The 22,107-nt window shown below is 43.4% G+C and overlaps 1 protein-coding gene and 1 long non-coding RNA gene across 2 annotated transcripts; both read left to right on the forward strand.

Annotated features, from left to right (window-relative positions):
* The first annotated feature begins 4,371 nt into the window (after positions 1–4,371).
* Positions 4,372–19,733, forward strand: bgnb (biglycan b). The gene is made up of 8 exons (XM_062392375.1): positions 4,372–4,587; positions 12,058–12,322; positions 15,088–15,200; positions 15,869–16,082; positions 16,227–16,337; positions 16,772–16,865; positions 18,045–18,183; positions 18,272–19,733. The coding sequence occupies exons 2-8, from the start codon at positions 12,073–12,075 to the stop codon at positions 18,467–18,469; spliced, it is 1,119 nt and encodes a 372-aa protein (XP_062248359.1). The 5' UTR covers positions 4,372–4,587; positions 12,058–12,072; the 3' UTR covers positions 18,470–19,733.
* A 1,309-nt stretch (positions 19,734–21,042) lies between these two features.
* On the forward strand, positions 21,043–22,040 carry LOC133957332 (uncharacterized). Its single transcript, XR_009921210.1, has 3 exons — positions 21,043–21,311; positions 21,579–21,649; positions 21,938–22,040. It is a non-coding gene; the product is annotated as an uncharacterized LOC133957332 (long non-coding RNA).
* Positions 22,041–22,107: the final 67 nt, after the last annotated feature.

The raw sequence follows: 22,107 nt of genomic DNA on the forward strand, positions 1-22,107 counted from the left end.
AGAGAGAGAGAGAGAGAGAGAGAGAGAGAGAGAGAGAGAGAGAGAGAGAGAGATGAGAGATAGAGAGAGAGAGAGAGAGAGAGAGGAGAGAGAGAGAGAGAGAGAGAGAGAGAGAGAGAGAGAGAGAGAGAGAGAGAGAGAGAGAGAGAGAGAGAGAGAGAGAGAGAGAGAGAGAGAGGAGAGAGAGAGAGATGAGAGAGAGATTCAAAACAGAGAAGGTGAAGGCAAGAGAGCTGGAGCACGTTCAGAGCTGCCCCCCCCCCCCTCCCATTTTGGAACAAGAGCCACTGGAGCTCTGGTGCCGGCCAGCCTCATTAATTAAACCACTTCCCTGATCTCCTCGTTCTCTCCGCGCATCTATCGCCAAATACTGTATCTCACTGACCATCTTTCTGGCTGTCTGTCCCTCTCCTCGTGGTTTCTGTCTCCTCCTACATGGAAACAATACACAGTTCTTTTGTCTCAATCTATCTAGGATCTGGGAGCCTCCAGAGATGCTCTGAGCTCTGTGATGTAAGTGCAAGCTGGATGGTATCTGGCGTGGATTTCTGAAAACAACTCTCCATTTAACTCTATCATTTTTATTCCCCTTGACATGCGGACAACTTGATTACGCTGCCTTCCCGCAATTCATGCTGCATCAAAAATGACACGTGTCCTCGCAGTCTCCACGCAGAGAGAAGAAAAAGAATAACAAACAAAGTGAGCCTCTTTAATTTGTGAAGCCAGCCGTGCCGAAACGAAAAAAACACTTCGCAGTATATCACTCGAGCAATTAAATGATCAAATGCATAGTCACCCTGACTGATGAAGTCATAATTTGCAGCCTGTGCACTTGTTGACGCGCAGGCTCCAGGTAGAAGGTTTCGACAGAGAGCCGTGTTTGTGCGGCTCCAAATGAAGAACAGAAGGTCCCCTGCAGACATGTGGGCCGAGGCCGAGCGAGGTAGAGGCTTAATAAGTGAGCAACAATGGACCTGGTGTATTGAAAAGACCAGTAGCTGACCCAGTTTATGAGAACACAGTGTCTGAATCTGTAGCATGAACAGACGCACATCAAATTTATTTATACTTTTCACTCTCTCTGTCTGGCGTGTAATCACATGTTGGATTCCTGCTCTCCGTCCTGTGCATGAGGCGCAGTCTTCATTCTCCATAATTGTACAGTCATTTTGCAAACAGCACATTACTGTCTAAGAAACTACACATTCGTATTTATACTGCAGCTCCTGCACGTACGAGAAGAGCACGGATTTTGCACAAAAAGGATCAAATTGCATCAGCTCTCTTTATGTTGTTCCCACTTTCGTATGGTTGTACACATGAATTCTTTTGCAATGATCTACATCTCTAAAAGCGCTTCCACCACGGCCTGTGACATGTTGTATTTCAGATTTGACAGCCTTGCCACTTCACTGCCATCCATCACCCTGCGTGTGATTTGACCGAAGTGTTAAACCGACATCCCATCACACCGAGCAGATGTTTCGCGTCCCGTCGAGCTGAGGCCAGAGTCCGCTGGTGAGGGGACCGTGGAGCAGTGCAGTGCCTCTCTTCTCCCATGGCTGCTCTACCCTAGCGACAGCAGCTTCCTGTGTTTGTTATTGGAGGATGGGGGGGGGGGGGGGGGGGGGGGGGGGGGGGAGTGCTGGCTGATAAAATAAAAAGCGCCAGAGCGAACACAGAGAAAAACAGGCAAAGATTTCCTTTCCTGACGAGATCAAACTGAGCGAGGGCGAAGAGGATGACTGTGAGGGCACAAGAGTGAGGACACTTCCGTTGCTGGAACATGAGACTGGGTTCCAGTGTCAAGGGTCAACCATTTGGTATCAGTTGGAATGTGCTTATACCATTGGCAGGAGACCTTTATGCGCTCGGCCGTCAACCCTGATGAGCTCATCATCTTGACGATAAGCAACATTAATGAGCAGGGAGTTTTCTTTTGCAAGAGCGTCATCTTTCAGTTTGAGAGCGAGATCTATCGATTTCATGATCAGATTTTGCAATGCTTTCACCACAAACCCTGCGCTTGCACTCAAATAGATTAGATTTGCTCTGCTTGTACTCAAATGTACGCTTGCACTCAAATAGATTAGATTTGCTCTGCTTGTACTCAAATGTACGCTTGCACCAGTCTGATTGTTTGCTTCTCAGACAGATTTCCTTCACTCCAGCTTCAACTCTTCTCCTTGCAGCTTTAGCTCTTTTTGTGCTACAAATCTGTCAAAGTTCCCCAAACCAGGTTCATACACTCCCCCCCCCATCCTATAATCCAGGTGCAGAAGAAAATAATCAAAGAGCAGTGGAAAAATCCAAGCAGAGACGCTTCACACGTGTACAAAAGCAGAATACACAAGGAGAAGGAGAGAGCAGGAAATCGGTCCAAGCTAAATATCTGAGTGCAAGTGCACAGTTTGAGCACAAGCTGGGTACATTTGAGTACCAGCGCTGGGTTTTGAGTGAAACCAATAGAAAATCTGAAGATGACATAAATTAGTCCTGCTCTCAAACTAAAAGACCACACTCTTGAATGAAGAATGAAAAATGAAATGAAAACCCAATTTGAAATAAACTTTAAATTTGGAATGGATAAAAATAAAACAAAACCTCCCCCAAAAAACAGTCGTTATTGTTCTAGGTTTTCCGCTGTGCACAAAGGCCCACGCACACAAGGCAGCAAGAGCTAACAAGTGGGTGTGCTAATCTCTGGAGACACTTAATTTGAAATCACTCGTAGGACCAAGTGAGAGTGTGAGATGGGGAGAGAGAGAGAGAGAGAGAGAGAGAGAGAGAGAGAGAGAGAATGAAAGGGTGAGAAACAGAGAGGAAGACTGAAACTACAACATGGGAGAAAAAAGAGGGGAAGCTTAGAAAGGAGGAATGTTATCTGCAAATGCCTTTATCAAAATCGTGTCCCCGGCCAACACCCCAGGGCACTGCTCTGGTCTGTGTGCCTCTTCCACCACTGTGCACACTGCACCCAAAGAGAAATGCATGTTACTAAACAGCCTGTCAGTCTCATCGTCCACCTGATGGGGGACAATTTTGAGGATTTATACACACCACAGCCCTGCTCCTGCAAAGCTCAGGGATAATAGACAACTGTTTGTGAGGCTGCATTGGATCAGACGAGTTCCCAGATGGTTGTGGCTCGCCAAACTTATTGCCTTGCTCTGTGTGTTGGCAACACGGCGGAGGAAATCAGAGAGTCGGTGAGGAGGAACACTCAATCCGAGCCAAGACAAAATTTAATAGAGAACTAGGCGAAGACACAAAATCATACGTTTTATAATCACAGTCCTTGAAATACATTCGCCTCATGATTTTTTGGTAGAGCTTGATAATATCACCATGAACTGTCCCAGTAGTCTACTAATCAGAAACAAATGTAAAGTTATGCAAGTTCAGAGTGGTTGAAGGGAAAAAAAGGATAAATATGACTCAGCAAAGATCATTGAAATTGGACAAGATGAAAGAAAAACTCTATTTAATACTAACAGGTCAATTTCTACCTATAAGTTTGAGCCTAGAGGTTTTTATATACAGACCAACAGTGATAGAAAATGTAATAAAGGTAAACAAAATATATGTTGTTAACATTTCATAAAAATGTGTGCAGTATTTCACTATCAGACCTTCATTGGGTCCCCCTCACGATGCCACTGTATTCCACTGCAGTGGAGTCGGCCTGCACTGCTCCAGATGATACCATGTCTTTATGGGGTCTTTATCTAAATTGCCTTTGAGACCAATTAAAGGGGCAAATTACAGACCTCCGACATAAAGTTCAAATAAAGTGCATGATCTCTATTATCTGGGAAACAACACTGTGATGGGGAAAAAGGTTATATTTACAATGATTGTACGAATATACTGTAACAAGTAGACCCATAGTATATTGAAAATGAGCTTTGCCACAAATATTATACTTGTGCACCACACTGTCCTTTCATTTCACACTGTCACAATAGAGTTATATTACATTTTGAGGCAGAATTTTCGAGGAAATAATCGTATATTTTCTTTAGATAATGTAATATGTTATATTACTTTATCACTCCTATTAAATTGGGGAGTTTTCTATGACATAGATAGATAGATGGATACTTTATTAATCCCGTGGGGAATTCAGACTTTAGGGAATTTTGTGCATGGTGTCTTTGTGGAATTATCACCAGAAAATTGGCAACATCTAAATTATAAAACAACCAGTCTAGGGACTATAACAGCACAGATGGACTTAGGCTGCTCCCTCCTCTTCCCACCTCACCTCCTCCTCTTTCCTCTCTACCCAAAAAAAAAGGGGGAGAGAGGAGGCAGGCTTGTTAACTTCATGGGCTCGACCCCCCCGGCTCTCAGTCATTTCCTCGGGTTGGGCTGAAGCGCGCACACACAGCTGCCTGACGCGCTTCTCTGTGGCACACGGTGGCAACTGGACGTCAGAGGAGCACAGGGGAGATACGGCAGTCATCCCTACATGTGATGAAAAGATAGGACAACTTTCCTTTTTTTTTTATCTCCAGGATAATTTGAGGGAGAAAACACCCTTCTACCACTTCGGAATTAATCTTTTTTTTAATCCAAAAGGTAAGGGATAATATACACAATTTATTTGAATCTTCTTTATAAAAATCTTCCTCTTAAAGGTAATTTTAGGCTTATATGGAAAATGAATGTGGTAAAGTTTATGAACTCTCATTATACTGGAATGTTGTAGTGAAATAAAACAAATTCAAATCAAAGGTTGCCACAAACCACAGTTTTAGATGTGCTTTAATGTTTTCTGTAGACAATATCCACATTATCTTGTACTTTGCTTAGATATATGTTGTCAAATATTGTGTTTCCGTTTAAATTGTAATGATATTTACATATAGCTTGTACCAAAGTACACATTTTTATGATGAAGTTTCCTCCTTTATAATAATATATCAAACATAATCCATAAAATCTGTCTCACTGACTCAACCTGCTCCATCTGATCCAGGGCCCTTGTGATGCAGATTTTTCAGTACTACAGACTGACACTAGATGGCGCGGCCCCTCTCCAAAGTCTCCATTCAGAAATACTTTATGGATCCCAGGGGGGAATTGTGTATTGGAGGATGAAATAACAATCGAATCAAACTTTTACATTTGCTCTCAGTGCGAAGCTTTATTCTCCCAGCAGCCTCTATAGATGTGACGCATGGCATTTATAGAGGAGCCGTTTTAAACCTTCTCTGCATCCCTCATGATTTAGGCAGAATAATTATAGTGAAACGTGCCAATCAAGCCATTCTGGTACACAGCAGGTCTGCTCTACCCTCAAAGTCAGCCACTGTGTACACACAGGCTGCATAGGGAAATGTGTTGAGAGAACTGTGGCCTTGGAAACTTTATCTGAGAGGAAGATTAGCATCATTTTTCTCACTGTCTCTTAATTTGTCCCATAATACGATACAAACAGCATAGAAATACTTCCCCCACTCTCGAGGCCCCTTTAAATCTTGTGCTGTCGACTTCCCTCATGTTTAATCAGCCTGTTATAACAGTGTGTTTAACTTGTTTATTAGATGTATTTGCTTTTTGATTTTCACGATCTGCTCGTTTTGAAGTCGTCGTCTCATGTGGAGCAGTGCAAACATTGTCAGTCTGACTGTGGAGTCCGTGGTCAGACAGTCAAAATGGTGGTTTCAATCTGTCTGTTTCCTGACCTTCCAGCCTGACTGCCTATTAGCCAGCGGCTGGGTTGACCACTGTACACCTGCTCCCCGCTGCATGTCTGTCCATCGTCCACCCGTCTGTCTCAGCATCCATCCACATCTCTCACCCAACATTTATATAAATTCTCTCTTTCTCCGTCTCACTTCACGCTTGCAGTTCCCCTTCTTCCTTTCTGTGTACCCCCACTGATCAGTGCTGGTTTGAGCCTGCGTCTTTGGTTGAGTTTTCCCTTACGTTTTGAATTTGATATTTACTTTAGTAAGTAATTGCTCTATTGCCATATTCTTAGAGCAGAATTTGCTGATTGTTCCTTTTTCAGTTTTTTTTTCCAAACAGCTGCCTACTGTGTACAGTCTCTATTCATAGCCCACTTAGAACTGGCACAAACTCTGGAATTCTTCACATACTTTGCATGAGGCACATCTTCCCACAGGCTTTGATGCTCAGGTCCGCTGTGCCCCTGCTGTTGACTGATTTTGCACTTTTACTTCATTTTGTCATGTCATTGCTCTGCTCTGCTCTCTGCCCTTCTCTTGTCGGTCTTCGTCTCTGCAGCGGTGAGCTCCTTGACACCACATCCAAGCTCAGCGGCAACAGAGAAGCTGCCAAACAGTTCCTTTTTTTAGGGATAGCAGTCACCAAATTACAGCCGCCAGGGAAGCTAACTCCACCCGAACGCTGCTGCTGGACACGCCTAGCATTAACAGCCTGTGTGACTGAGGAGTACATGGATCAAGGTTATGTGTGTGTGTGTGTGAGTGTGTGTGCATGTGTTCTCATGCGTGGCGTGAAGGAGACCAGGCGTTAGGAAATAAAGGAGGTTAGGAAATGACCGGATCATGCTGGAGTTGACTGTCAGAGTTTCAGATTTTCAAGCTAAAACACATTGAAGTGTTCACATTTGTGTGTGTGTGTGTGTGTGTCTAGACCAGCTCACATTCCCACAAGTAAACGTTTGTTTTAGTTTTACATTTTTGTTTGTTTTTCTCGGGGTCAGAGTTTATTGAAGCCTGGATCCTGCTACAGAAATAACACGACGGGTCGGAGAGAAAAAAACACTAAACTCTCCCACTGAAAACAAATGAACGTCCCACAAAGCGACTCCAGCCATAATTAGATTTATTCTCCCCAAGACAAAAGTGTCAAAACATTATGTGCTCAGTCAGCAACTCCGTTTTGAGCCACAGCGCGATTGTAATCGACGCTGACTGTTGACGTGGCGGCTGCCAATGAACCAGCTCTGTGGCTCCGGCTGCCATTTTTGGTGCGTTCTCTGCTCCACCTTCACTGCCAGGAAACTCCTCGGGAGCTGATGCAAACTTGAATACGTAGACAGAAAGGGCCAGAGTTTGATTCCTTGATCAATACCGTGAGGGTATTTTGGCATCACCGGCACGGAGAGTTCATGGCGTTCAACATTCAGAACTCTGAGCAGTCATAATATAGGGTTGTGTGCAGATTCAATCTGGATGATTTCACAGTCGTAAAACGTTCAGCCCAGAGTCAGAATTAAAAAAAACAAAAAAATGCGTGACTTGCCGGGACGTATTCGTGGTCATGGGAGAAAGACCGAGAACATATAGCTTGAATACATGTTGGTTTAGCTTGACAGGGGCAGAGGTGGCCTCGTGGGAACTCAAGTCACATCAGAGTAATTGCGGTGGATGTGAGAGCTGACAAGTATAACCGGCACTTGATGGATAGAGCGTATAGGAAATGTAAAGCTAATCTCAGACGCCCCGTGTGGGAAACTCAAACAAACGATCTCCTCGTACAGGGCGGGTCGTTTGCCACATTGGGCTCTCACCCCCACTGCTGCTTTTTATAATCCCCCAATATCCATCAGTCCATACGTACGTTTATAAATCCTCTCTCATGTCCTCTCTGATGCTCTCTCTTTGTCTCTTAATCCCATTTTCACCTTTCAGATGCAACAGTAAAACCACTGGAATTTTGGATTCTCACACGAGCGTCTGCGTTCTGCTGCCTGTTTAGACAACTTCAACCACATTGAGACGCTCAGACAGTCATATTATACGTTTGTGTAGGTGTGTGTAGGTGTGTGCGATTGGTATTTCTCACGTTGTGAGGACCTGAGGCTGATCACAGAGTCACAGGGGCAAAATTGTTGAATTTTTAGGTAAAGATATCTTTTAAGGGTAGGTTTAGACAAGTAGTAAAGGTTGAGGTTAGAGTTAGACTCCAGGATGTGAATGTAAGTCAATGTTATGTCGTGTGTGTGTATTACCTTTTTAGGACCATTTCCAGCATAACTTAGTCAGGACCAGTTGACCTCATGGGGACCAAAGCCAGCTCCTAATGAGGCAAACATAAAAAAGAGTCCCTGGTGATGGTGATAGGGTAACAGGTGAATTATGGTTATTAAGGTTAAGTATGAATTGGTTATGGTTAAGTTTAGGGATAAGGTTTTGGTTAGGCTGTCCACAATGAATGTAAGTCACTGCAAAGTTATCACAAGGATATCTGCACAAACTTGTGTGTGTGTGTGTGTATGTGTGTGTGTGTGTGTGTGTGTGTATGTGTGTGTGTGCTCATACACACCTTTGACTCAAAGAGGGGAATTCCCTACCAGATCATTGCTGTTTAGAGAAAAGAAATTGCTCCATTTCGATTAAAAAAAACATATGACCAAAAGTATGTGGACACGTGAAAGTTACACCCAACTGTGATACGTGACCATGTAATTTCGATACCATGACATTACTGTGCTGGTGTAACAGCCTCCACTCCTCGACACAGACTTTTCACAGGAGTTGTTCCAGCCTGGTTGAAGGGATTTGTTCCCATTCAGGAGCTTTAGTTGGGTCAGACACTGACGCTGAGCAATAACACCAGACTCGTCTTTAATTGAAGCCCTGAAAAACAGGCCGGACCAAGAAAAGGCATGTTTGTTTATGGCAGTATAAACGTACCTGTAGTTATATCACCGCAGACAGTCCTGCCTCTTTGTACCTGGGATGCAGTTGTTGACACTGTCCTGGATCTTAAGCAGCTTAATCTTTTGCCACCGTCTGTCTAACTGTCTTAATGTCTGTCTCTCTTACTGTCTGTCTGTCTGTCTCTCTCTCTGTCTGTCTCTGTCTCTGTCTCTGTCTCTGTCTCTGTCTCTGTCTCTGTTAAGTCTCTGTCTCTGTCTCTGTCTGTCTGTCTGTCTGTCTGTCTATCTATCTGTCTGTCTGTCTATCTGTCTGTCTGTCTGTCTGTCTGTCTGTCTGTCTGTCTGTCTGTCTGTCTGTCTGTCTCTCTCTCTCTCTCACACACACACACACACCACTCTTGGCCTTTGGTCTGTTTTCGTCTCACAACGGATGTTTGTTGGCTCACAGTTGAGGAAGTGGAAAGGAATTCATACACACCAGAGAAAATGGTTATTACAGCCGGCGTGGCAGCCTTATTGTGGGATGTAGTTCAGTCTTATCGTCATGTCGTGTTTACAGTAGAGCTAAGCGTCCATCCCGGATGATGATAGTCTTTTTTTGTTTTTGCTGACTCCCTTTTTTTCATGTGCACATCTCCATCCGCTCCCGCATCTCTACAAATGGCAGACAAATCATTGGTTTGACCGGTGGAAAAACGTCTCCGCAGATTAAAGCATGGGTGTCACACTGTTAGATTTACAATATATACTTGTTCTACCTCCCATAATGCTGCACGGCACAAGACGCAGAAATTGTAGGTGTTTAAATAAGTCTGGCGGTGTCCTCTGCCAATGCTCCAGCTCTTTTGTGTGACTTTGTGCACTTTTGTGTGTTTTGTCATTGTGTGATGCTGACTTTGTGTTGCCCCGGCTATGTCCTTTTAGGCTGCATTCTTCTGGCCTAGCCAAGGCCAGTGGTTTTTTTTATTTTCTGCAAAATGGTATAATTTGGCAGCTATTTTTATTGCAGGGAGCAGACTGCAGGGGCCAGTTATTCATGCTTCCAATCCAGGTCCTCAATGTGCACAAAGTCTTTGTTTTGCATGTTTGAATGCCCCTAAATAATATTTTTCATTTTATTTCATAGTGAAAATGATTCACAACAGGAGGGGATGCATAAATAACTTTCAAGTGCAATGCCCAGAGAATGAGAATAGATGAATTTCCTCATGCGCTGGATGTCCTATATTTAATTCAGGGTTTATAGGCTGAAACGTGTTTATGTGCGAGTTCAAGAATGTGGACAGAAAGTACTGAAGCTGAATTGATAAGCATGTGTTGTTAATCCATCACCCACACGCTGTGATGTGATGAATCACCATGACCACATTCTTTGGTTTGAAGTGATTTTATTTCAGCTTTACGTTTGTAATTTAAAGGATCAGTTTCAGTTTTGAGAACTTTTTTCTTATGAAACCTGGAATGAGAAGAATTTCCTCCAACAATGAAAAAGCCCCTGAGGCCACTTGTGAGCTTTTATTATTGTGGTCTCCTTTGTAGGGCCACTCAACGTCTTGTGAACACCCAGTGCTAAGAGAAATATCCTGGGACGTAAAGTGAAAAAGCCGGGGCAAAGATCAAGCAAATGTTTGAACGGTGTCGAATGTAGTTGAAGAAGAGGATTAAGACGATTTAGCAACAACACACAAAAAGATAAAATGGACTTATTCCTTTTCTTTTCTTGTCCTCTTGTTGTCAGTCTCTCTCTTAACTTCACTCTTTAGTTAATGTCCCTTAATCTGTCCATCTGATGACGCTGAAAGCCGAAATCTGCTCTAGCTTTAGACTAAAATCCGATCAGAACACTAAACTAAACGACCCAATGACATCAGGACTTCTGACCCATTTGTAGTATTGACAAATTGGGGATACAAGAAGGAATTAAAACACCAAAGTTACAGATTATATGATTTTTATGTTCCCCCAGGGTCCAGTACAGGACTGGGTTTTATTTGATAGGATTAGCTTCAGGTCAAGGGTCACCGTTTCCTGCTGCAGGGATCTATCAGCCTGGTAATATAATGAATGTTTCTATTGGAGTTTGAGGTCGAGTGGCTACACTGTCGTGCCAGTTAGGCCAGTGCAGGCAGGATAAAGCAATCAAACCAACACACACAGACACATGCTAACATGTCTGGTGACCTCAATTAGCAGTGAGTGTGTGTATGGCTATGACATAATGGAATTTGGGTTTCATGACACGCATCCACACTTGCACACTCCTCTGGATGAATGGTGGCCTTGTTTGGCTGTTGGGTGGTGGGAATAAACTTTTCCAGCAGTGAGGTGATGTCTTCTACACCACCCGTTTGGTCAGTGAGAAGAGACTCGCTCTCCTGGGAAGGGACGCGCTGCACACGAAGCAGACAGTGACATTTTGTTGGTGTGGTTTTAAGTGACTTTCGTTCCCAGAGGCGATTCCTGGCAAGTCTGCCCTGAAGGAAATGAGAGCTCCTCTCCTCACCAGCCTGCAGCTCCTGTTCGGCAAGGCTGTAAGGTGTGGTGTAAACACTGGCACTTTGTAATTAAGGATAACTAGACCGTTTCATAATATTTCAATGTCCATTTAGCACCGACGGCTATCTGTGGCCTGTGGTGGGATGAACCTGTCAGGAGAATGTTGCTGTGTTGATGTTGCCAGTTGACCTGAACAGACACACACACACACACACACACACGCAAGCACGCACATACGCACACACACATGCATGCACACACACACACACACACACACACACACACACACACACACACACACATACACAGTCAGGTCTCCACAGGACATTACATTGACTTACATACATTTTCCTTACCCTAACCCTAATCCTAACCCTTAACCTAATGATATAATCATATTTAAAAACAACATCTATCTATTTAGGTGTCCACCTAAAACATGTCTTTGCCTTAATATGAAATGAAATTATTTAAATTATGGGGACTCGCTTTTTGTCCTCACACGGAAAACACTTCCGTCATAATGTAACTGAGTAAATTGGTTCCCAACACGATTAATTCCCAGACCAGAAATATACACACACACACACACACACACACGCACACACACACACATCAAAAACACACACACCTGTCCTCTATGCATTATGTAGGTGTCTTCATGTTCCCATTAAATCCAGTGCGTGCACGAAAGAGACGACCCATGGCAACGTGATTATTAGTCCTGAAAATCACGACTAGTACTTCTATGACGATATGACACAACCTGCCTCAGGGTTGTTGTGTCTCTCTAAGCTTTTAATGATTTTGGCCACAGAGCTATTTGGGTATATGCCATTAGCAAAACTCATCATCGCTCACACAATTAAACTTGTTTTTTCTCTCTTTTGAAAAATATAAAACGTGGATGTTCAGTAAAACTAATGCTGCTCTCCCTTCTCCTTCTGTTCTCTCAGGTGTGTAAGTCCAACATGTTGCCACAGTGCTCCCTCCTGCTGTTGCTATGCGTGGCCCGGCTGCTCCCCGCCTCCTCGGCCTTGCCCTTCGAGCAGAAAGGCTTCTGGGATTTTGCAATGGACAGTATGGACAGTGGCGGGCTGATGGCGATGATGAGGGATGAGGAAGAAGGTTCAGCTGTGGAGGAGGTGCTCCCCCCGGACGTACACATGTGTCCCTTCGGCTGCCAATGTCGCCTCCGGGTCGTCCAGTGCTCTGACCTCGGTCAGTGAGTGTGTCTGTGTGTGTGCGACAGAAACAGCAGAGATGCATGTTTGTTATGCTTTCTCATCATTTCTCAGTGTGTGAGTCTAACAGAAAGTTCAGCAAGGAAGACAAATGAGTTGAATGACAGTGGGTGAGTGAGTGAGCATGACTTTGTATGACTTTCACAGCTCCAGAGAATAACCCCCGGCCCCTGGCCCTCTTTGGTTATTATCTAAGGGAGGAATTTCTCCCTGGGGATAATGCTGGTGTATTTTCACAAGGGAAAGCATCTCTTTGAGGGATTTTGTGTTCCAGACATCGTGCGTGTATACTGGGTGGGAGAGGAAGGGAGAACCGGTGAAGAGGAGGAGAAAATAAGGTGGAAAAGAGATCAAGAGTGAGAAGGAGGGAGTTGAAGAAAGGCAGACAAAAAGACTCAGCATCCGAAAATAAGGGACACTTTGATGGGAGGAGATGAAAAGTTTATAATATCCTTGCTGTCTCTAAGGAGCTGGTTCATGTTGTTTTTGGCACACGCACAGGATGTCTAATGGAAACCCAAAACAGAAGAGGAGGGTGGAAGGAAGACTGAGTTTGTCTGAATGGATTTGGAGAAAGAGAATACGCTTAAAAGGAATACATGAGAAATGTAGAGTTGTTTATTCATCAGATGATAAGATGAATCACCCACACTTACCATTATGATTAAAAACAACTCTGCTCCTACCTAAGAAATCAATAAAACACAACATATATTCAAAATATAATTTTCATGATGCGTTTACAGTCTGTCTGGGACTTAATTTTAGTTTTGTTTCCATATAAAAAGTCATGACTATATAAATTATAAGTGCAGGATTCTCGTATGTCTATTCTTGCAGAGCCAAGGAAACTTGAAGCAGTCTTAGTTATTGATATAAAGATTCCTCACATTGTAACTCATAAGTCTGTGTTTAGACATAATGGCTTTGTCGAATCATCATACGAGCTCTATATATTTACTGTCCCTGGTCCTTCTGCAGCTGGTAAATGTGGAAGCGTATAATTTCCGAGATGTCAAGTGCTTATTTGGAACAGCTGTATTTTGGCAATGGCGTCTGTCTCCTCAGCGAGCATCCCTGAATGATGTTGAGTGTTTGTGTTGAGGGGTGCTGGGGTTTAGGAGGGTGCTAGTTTTGGCAGTTTGTGGTAGAAGCTTTGAGATCTGCGGCAGATATGGCTAAAAGCTCTTTGGTTTGAGGGTTTGTATAAAGTTGAAGGATGCACTTAATCAGGGTGCTGGGCAAAGTTTATTTTTTTAGGTTTGTTTATCTTGTTTTATGGAGGGGATTCATATTCAAAGGTTGCATGTCGGACGCTGCAGGTGTTGACTGGAAGGTTAATATTTCAAACCACAGAAATCAACATGTTGCCCCTTCTGAGTCCTAATCCTCTCTCAGCAGCTGAAATAACTTCAAGGAACAAGTAAATCACAGGCGCAGAGTCGAGTTTACAGGGTTGACACTTGATCTTTCACCAACAGCTTATCAATTTTATTTTATTTCTCGGATAAGGCAACATCGAGAGAAACCCAAAAACCCAGAAACCCAAAAACCTATCTCTCAGCACGGCGTGGGCACGGCTTGAGCCCAACGTCAAAGGGAGCTGCTGCGGGTTGTGATCCGGTGTGGTGACGTGGAGGGTGTGGCACAGTGCAGCCAAAGCCATATATCTAAACATAACTCCAGCTATGGACAGCGCTGGGTAGAGTCATGTGGGTCAGATGTGGTTGGTGGCAGACTGGATCCCAGTGGGACAGCTGGCGCTCTCTCTCCGCTGGACCTGGTTGCATCACCGGCTGCCGTCCAGATGAGGTCGGCCCTGTTGGACGGTTTGCCCACCCTGACTCGTCTGTGCCACCGACCACATCTGACACACTTGTCCACGTGGCCTCTGCGATGTGGTCCTGGTAATGATCACTGGTTGCTGTGTTTGTGCGTGTGCTGAGTCACTTTTCCTACGATCCCTGAATGGAAGAAAGCAGGTGAATTTCCCAGCTCTGGTCCACTTGTTGCAACCCAGTTTCAGCCTGTTTAAATTTATAGCTTGGTAAAACGATATTTACACGTAGCCCTGACCATGACATAGTTTGGCATTGATGCTCGTGCACTTGTCATTTTTCACTTGTCACCACAAATTACATTAGGACACCAAAATTAGGACACTTATGCTCTTGCAGCCTCACCACTCACACATTAACACACACACACACACACATCTTGTATTTGTATGTGTTAGTATGTGTCTGCATTGCCCCCTGTCACACTTTTATTTGATGTGGGATTTTGCTGAAGGTATTTAAGTCGCATCTTTTGTGACATCTGTCAAATGGGAACCAGACAGAAAACAGCTAGAGTCCCCATCTGGTGCAAGGGGAATTCTGTGTGTGTGTGTCTATGTGTGTGTGTGTGTGTGTGCCCATGTCTTTGTCAGCGACGTACCAGTGATGTTAGTAATGTCTTACTTTGCCGTCTGTGTGTGTGTGACCTCCATGGTTGTGTGTACGTCCGCCTCTCATTAAAATGATAGACTACAAACCCCAAACTGCTCATATGCGATGGTGTGGGAGAGTCACCGGTTTAATTTCTGGGCCTGATGGAGGTTTTCAAACACACAGTGACTATTTATTTTCCAAAGTCTACGTCTGACTAAGATATCCTGCGAGCCTGCTGCTGGTTTACAGTCGCCCATGGAAGCATTTAATGGAGCATTTGAATCTCCTCTTTGTTTTTATTGGTCTGCAGGTCTGACCGAGGTGCCCAAGAATATTCCTTCAGACACCAAGTTCCTGGACCTGCAGAACAACCGCATCACCGAGCTCACAGAGAATGACTTCAAAGGCCTCACTCACTTATACGTAAGAGACACACACACACATACACACACACACGCACACAAACATATTCAAAATGTCGCTCTCAGTGTCGGCTCAGGGAGGTGTCCTGAGGATGTGCAACTGATTCAGCTCGGCTTGTATTGGCTCCAGCAGTGTGAAATATGATTACGACCTTCAGCTTCCTCTGTGATTTAGAGGTTCATATCCTTTCTTTTTTTTTCTCCATCCCTCCACCACCTTTTGCTCTGAGAGCTTTAATTGTATTAAAGTTTGAGGCCGAGGCCAAATGGGAGTGTTCGAGCTCTCTCAGCAGAAAAGCTCCGCTCACTTCTGACCCACATTCAACAGTGCTGACCAAGAGCAATATTAAGCCTGGCAGTCGGGGAAACTCCCGACGTGACATTATACAATAACATCTCTATTAAGCTCTGTTGACCTCAGACTACATCTGTCTCCCTCTTTCAGCCATGCTCAGGTGGAGAGACAGTCCTCTAGTTGATGGACTGTAAATTAACTGCTGCTGGATCTGTTTTAATTCCCTCCAACACATTGAGACAGAGAACACAAGAGAAAGTTCTTGTGTATTTTGTGCATGATTTTTTTCTGTCGAGTTTTCTGACTGTTTTGATCCTACTGATGTTTTCACAAAGATCAGGTAGTGATTGGACTCTTTGTTTTTTTTTTTTCAGGGTCTGTCTCTGAGGAATAACCTTATTTCCAAAGTCCACCCCAGGACATTTGTCCCTCTGAAGCACATGCAGAAGCTCTACTTCTCAAAAAACCTGCTGACCACCGTCCCCAAGAACTTGCCCGCCTCTCTGGTCGAGATTAGGATCCACGAGAACCGCATCAAGAAGGTGGCAGCTGGAGCCTTCGCAGGGCTGGCCAACATGAACTGCATAGGTCGGAAACGCCGATGGCTTTACCAAACCATGGCTTCATTCTGTGCCATGCTGCCACGTCATAGCACTGGTTGGCATTGGTCTATGAAGATTAAAGAGAACTGTTTTTTTACATGTCCCACAAACATTCCCCTTTATTTTGCAGAGATGGGAGCAAACCCCCTCCAGAACAGCGGTTTCGAGCCTGGAGCCTTCAAGGGACTGAAACTCAATTATCTTCGTATTTCAGAGGCCAAACTGACCGGAGTGCCAAAAGGTATAACGACTCCACGCTGTGGCTAAAATGCTAACATTTCTGCAATAGAGATGTCACACCGGTTTAGGTTTTCTTTGACACTTGACAAGACTTTAATGAGAAGATTAATCTCTTAGAGTAATAATGAAGCAGTTATTATACCACAGGAGAACAGTTATTAATACAAATCTTTCCACCTGAACCTCAAAAACTAGGTAGGTTATTTATTCAATCTGCATAATATGGTCGCAGCTGGTTAGTCTGGCGACTGTTTGGGAAGAACAAAACTCCAGGAAATCACTGTCCCTGAACAAGAGATAGTCCAACACCAAACCCTTCATAAAACTACAATTTGATGTTAGAATACTTCATATAACAACATTTAATGCAGAGAGGCATCAATTCTAGATCTCGCCCTGATGTGGAGACTTACAGATGTGGTGTCTGTCTTTCAGATCTGCCAGAGAGTCTCAATGAGCTTCATCTTGACCACAACCAGATCCAAGCTATAGAACTGGAGGACCTGAGCCGCTACAAAAACCTGTACAGGTACCAGCCACACTTCAGATTCATCACTAACCAAAACCTATATTTCTTTCACCCTGAGGGCTTTGCCTGCATATCTGTAAAGAATCATCCGGTAGTTAAAAGGAAACACACATTACAGGTCAGCAGAGGCCCTTAGGGTAATACAATGACCTACATTGACACACTATAGCAGGAGGATAACACTGAGAGTTTGCTGTGTGTACTTGTGTGTATGTGTGTGTTTTCCCTCTCGAGTTATAATAGCCGACTCTACAAAAGCTTCTAATTTAGAATGAGGAACAGGAATCTGAAGATGATACCTCCTCTCTCTATGGACCTTTATTTCACAGCAGACATTTTGACCTTTGCGAGAGACGCACAGACAATGGTGAGTCTGTTCTGTTCAAGTGTCCCAGTACGGCAGGGTGAAGGTGATACTGGCACAATATCAGGATGGAGAAACTGAGGCAGCTAAACAGAATCCTGCCAGAATCCATCTCATTCTAAATGGTCGACTGGGAAATGGCCTTTTTCACAGTATAACAAAAATAAGACAGATATATTAATTTACATCTGTAAGCTAATTATTAACAACGTCATTGAAAGATGATGACTTAGCATTCACAATATTTATTCGAATTGAAGACGTCAGATGAACCCATCCCTGCAGTTACTATGTTCTCAATAAGTGTAATATGTATGTATTATTAGTTGTTTAGGAACATTTGTTTTGTTGTGTAGGCCCACTTTGAGTCATGTATACAGCTGCTATTTAGTCACCATCTATTTCAGTGTGAGACAGGAATAATATGCAGTGCAACAAACTTTAATTAAACACATTGTATAAAAGTGCAACTTCTAAAAAGCTATTTTCATTGTACAGCTTTTTATAGTTAGTTTGTTTTATATAGATGCTAACTTGGGACAGGTGCTTCCTAGACACACTGACCTTAACACATGCCAATAACCACGTCAGTTAGAAGTCAACAAAACATTCTTCAACTCATATAATAGGTCGGGCTATTATGCCAAAAATACTGTTCATAAAAAAGGCTGCTGTGGCGTTAATTCTTACCTGTTTTATAATCACCAACTTGCAGTGATAATAATCAGTTAAGCTTAGCAGTTAAACACTTGAGGTAATGTACCATGCAGGACCCTGTTTTCTGACCATTGCACATTGTCCCCCCCTTTTTCCAGGTTGGGCCTCGGCTTCAACCACATCCGCAACATAGAGAACGGCAGCCTGTCCTACCTGCCCCTGCTGAGAGAGCTGCATCTGGACAACAACCGCCTCACCGGTGTTCCCAGAGGACTCCCGGACATGAAATACCTGCAGGTATAAACGTGCACTTCCGCCTCCAAGTGAGGGACCATTTAACATGATGCTCTGCTCAACCTCTATTTGCAACCCCGGTGTGTTTTAGGTGGTCTACCTGCATTCCAACAGCATCAACCATGTGGGCGTGAACGACTTCTGCCCTCGGGGATTCGGGATGAAGAGGACGTTCTATAATGGCATCAGCTTGTTTGCTAACCCCATCAATTACTGGGAGGTGCAGCCTGCCGCGTTCCGCTGCGTCAGCAACCGGCTGGCTATTCAGTTCGGCAACTACAAGAAGTAAAGACAGGGAGATGCTGCGCGGTGGAGACAGTGAGCGGGAGGAGGAGCAGCAGATAATTTAAATGATGAAAAAATAACTGGAGAGAACGATAGAGCGCGTGAGGGAGGAAAGGGAGTTATTATTGCAGATTTTTTATTACTATTAGTGTTTCTTGGAGGGAGGTTGAGAGTTGGAGGAAATGGGCAATAAACTGGTGAAATAGAAGAAGACGTCAGAAATACGATAACCCAGCTTGCAGGGAGTGGAAAGCAAAGCACCTGTAGTGCTTCATCTGAGTTTGAATGAATTTAAGGTTTCAGAGTTTAAGGATTTGAAAAGGAGGAAACAGAGGACGGTGGAAATTTATGAAAAATGAGAACTGAAAAACTTGTGAAGCATTTCATTCCATTTCTTTTTACACATTAGTGCTCATTGCGATAGAGGCCATTTGTATTTCATAAACATTTTTGATTAAGATCATAAGCAAAAAATACAGACGCAATGCTTTATAGATATTTTTTATATATGAAAAAGGTGCTATGACTAATGTGTGCTCCCTGTTGGTCTGAAGCTACTTGGTCCTCAACTCTGTGATTAAAAGATACTGTAATAATACACAACCAGTCACACATTTGGGGCCATTTTCCACCACATCCAGACATAAAAGCAATTGCACAAAAAGTTGAAACTTCACTTCATCGGCTAAACAGCATTTTTTTTGTATATATCATGTCGGTTTATTGATTAAAAAACCTATATGTACAGTATGAAGTTCCCATAATCATTCTTCTTGTTCACCTTCAATAAGTGAAACACCAGCATGCCTGTGTGAGGAAGTCTATTCTGTGCCTTTACTAAATATTGTGCTGTCTGTGTGATACTTTAATAAAGTATTCCTCGAGGGGGACACTGAGGTCGTGGGGTTTACTTCCCCCGATAGAGAAAACACACATCCGCTTTGCTTTGACACAACGAAGGCAGTGTGTTCACATAGTGCTCCCAACAATAGTAGTGTTCATGCATTGTTTTGCACAGTTACTTTTTTCTGTTATGCTTTATCTGCTTCAGGGTTACTATAAGGGGTTAGCCTGTTTACAGTGGTAGACCTACGTGGAACTACTTCAGCCAAAAGTATTCTGTCCTGTCTCTGCTCTGTAATCTGACAAGCTACTGCTGCATGTGAATAAAAACTTTTTTTTAGCCCACTGCATTAAGCCAGTGAACAACTGACGCCCCTGGGCTGGATGCTGTGTGAGAAATAAAGAAGAGATATCAAAAATGGAAATCAGTTGATGAATGAGGGTCACTACACCATGTAAAGATTAAGAAAATGACATTTACAACAGTTACAATCCATGAATTATATGAGAGCAGCTGATTCTTTGGGACATTTGTGGGAGTCGGTTCTATGATAAGATGAAGATGATGTCATTCTTTGATTCAGTAAACAGAATGTCCTAAAATCAGAATTAAGTAAAGTTGGTTTGAAGAAATTGTAAGTTTACATCTTATATTTTTTAGAATATAATAGAATAGAATTTATCTTTATTGTCCACCGGGGTGGAAATTTGTCTTTGGCTCACCAAACACCAGAAAAACAACAACATAAAAACAAACAATTATCTAATATTTAATTATTAAGTATTAGTTATTGTATTACAGTTTTTGGTAGTTTTGAGGAATTATAAAGGGACAATAAAGTATATATTGTCTTTTTGTCAAACTGGGTCAATATGGATTTGTTTTTATCAGTGTACCCATACACAAGCTGTCTTCAAGTTTTTGAAAATGTTTTTTGTTCCAGAACTGTTCTTCATTACAACAAATGTCTTGACTGCCTATGAAACAACACAATTTCCTGTCACATGCCTGCTGCTCTGTGCGAGTCTTTGTCTCTGATCTTGGATTCGATCTCAAAGTGTCATGTTCTTCCACTGGAGTTTATCAGTGTAATGCTTTCCCACTAAACTGTCACCACAGAGGACTAGAAACACCCATAACAATGAATGATGATGTGATAGATCAATAATAATAAATAATATAATGTAATGATGACCTGCACAATAATATTACAAATTATAATTTGAATAGATAGATAGATAGATAGATAGATAGATAGACAAATAGATAGAGAGATAAATAGATAGATAGATAGATAGATAGATAGATAGATAGATAGATAGATAGATAGATAGATAGATAGATAGATAGATGGATAGAGAGATGGATGATGTTAACCCAAACATGACATGACATAGTGATATAATAATAATAATAATAACAATAATCATCATCATCATCATCATCATCATCATCATCATCATCATCATCATCATCATCATCATCATCATCATCATGTTGACCTGAACAGGGTCCAGTAATAGTAATAATATTAATAATCATATTACTATTAACAATATTATATTTTTTTTAATAACCGATTCCCAGTTTTCTGGATGATCTTCCTATCCATCGATCCTGTCCCCTTCCAGGTTCGAGCGTGGCGCGCAGTGCGTCACGGCGCTGCGCGCCAGCCCCTCCTGGCACGGTGAGCAGTGTTTGGATACGGCAGAGCGCACTCGCCTGTGTTGTGTTGTGGTGACACCGGACGGATATGCGGCGATGCTCTTGCGTGTGAACGCGTCTGCGGCGCTCTCTAAGCAGCTACGGGGAGATCTCGCCTCGGACGAGCGATTAGGACTCGGAGGAGAAGGGGGAGGAGGAGGAGCGAGTAGCATCAGGGGGAGAACGAAAAAACAAAACACGGCATCTGCTGGTCCGTCGCGTCCGCTCGGTGGTGAGGGGGCCCGTCGAGTCTCTGAGGAAGCCGGGGGCTGGATTTGAGCCTCGCAGGGATGTGCTGGTGAGTCGGCTGGTGCAGCAGCAGAGCTCCTGCTGACCAGGAGTGAAAGGAATGAATGGATGAGGAAACACCGTGTGTGGATGACAGGAGGAAGCTCGCAGGGAGACATCCTGCAGAAGACATTTCACTGACATGTTTTGGTAGCCACACACTGGCCATGATTGGCCGCATAGGCCTAACGACAGATGCTGATAGGCTAATCACCCCGTCGGAAAGCTATCTGCGCTGATAACCATGGTGGTGCTGGTCTGTTTTGTATTATTATAGCTTCCTGTGTGATGAGATCCTGCAGCATGCATCCATCCAGTCCAGTCTCACCAGCCTGGCAGATATAGGAGGTAATTCTAAGGACAAACTGGGAGCTGAGATGCTGGATTAATCTGATCCGCAGGCATCAGCGTCTCCTTCCATATACGCCCCGTGTAATGTCACTGCTGAAAATAAGCCATTCTAAATAAAGCAGCAAACATGACATTTGTTTGTAGCTGCTTGTCATTCCCAGGGCTTATTTTAGCTTACAGTGGACTACACAGCAGCAGCAGCACTGAGAGACCAATCGGCTGCTGCACTGTCACTCACTCCTCTTCTTCTTCTTCTTCTTCTTCTTCTTCTTCTTCTTCTTTCAGAAAGCTGGACGATGAAAGGAGGAAGAGGAGGAGAGAGATGGAGTGAGCATTCAACGGTGCAGAACTGTTTTTAATCAGCCCCCCCCCCCTTTTTTTAAATCAGGTACATCCAAAATGATCTTGATGCGATGATGAGAAGGAGAAGCAGCGATGCTAATGACCAATTTGTT

This window comes from Platichthys flesus, chromosome 7 (genome assembly GCF_949316205.1).
Source record: "Platichthys flesus chromosome 7, fPlaFle2.1, whole genome shotgun sequence".
NCBI classification, from domain to species: Eukaryota; Metazoa; Chordata; class Actinopteri; order Pleuronectiformes; family Pleuronectidae; genus Platichthys; species Platichthys flesus.

Coding starts and splice junctions, on each gene's coding strand:
- bgnb (XM_062392375.1), top strand. CDS start 12,073: ATGTTGCCACAGTGCTCCCTCCTGCTGTTGCTATGCGTGGCCCGGCTG. Junction 16,083..16,226: donor GGCCAACATGAACTGCATAG/GTCGGAAACGCC, acceptor TTTATTTTGCAG/AGATGGGAGCAAACCCCCTC. Junction 18,184..18,271: donor CGGACATGAAATACCTGCAG/GTATAAACGTGC, acceptor GGTGTGTTTTAG/GTGGTCTACCTGCATTCCAA.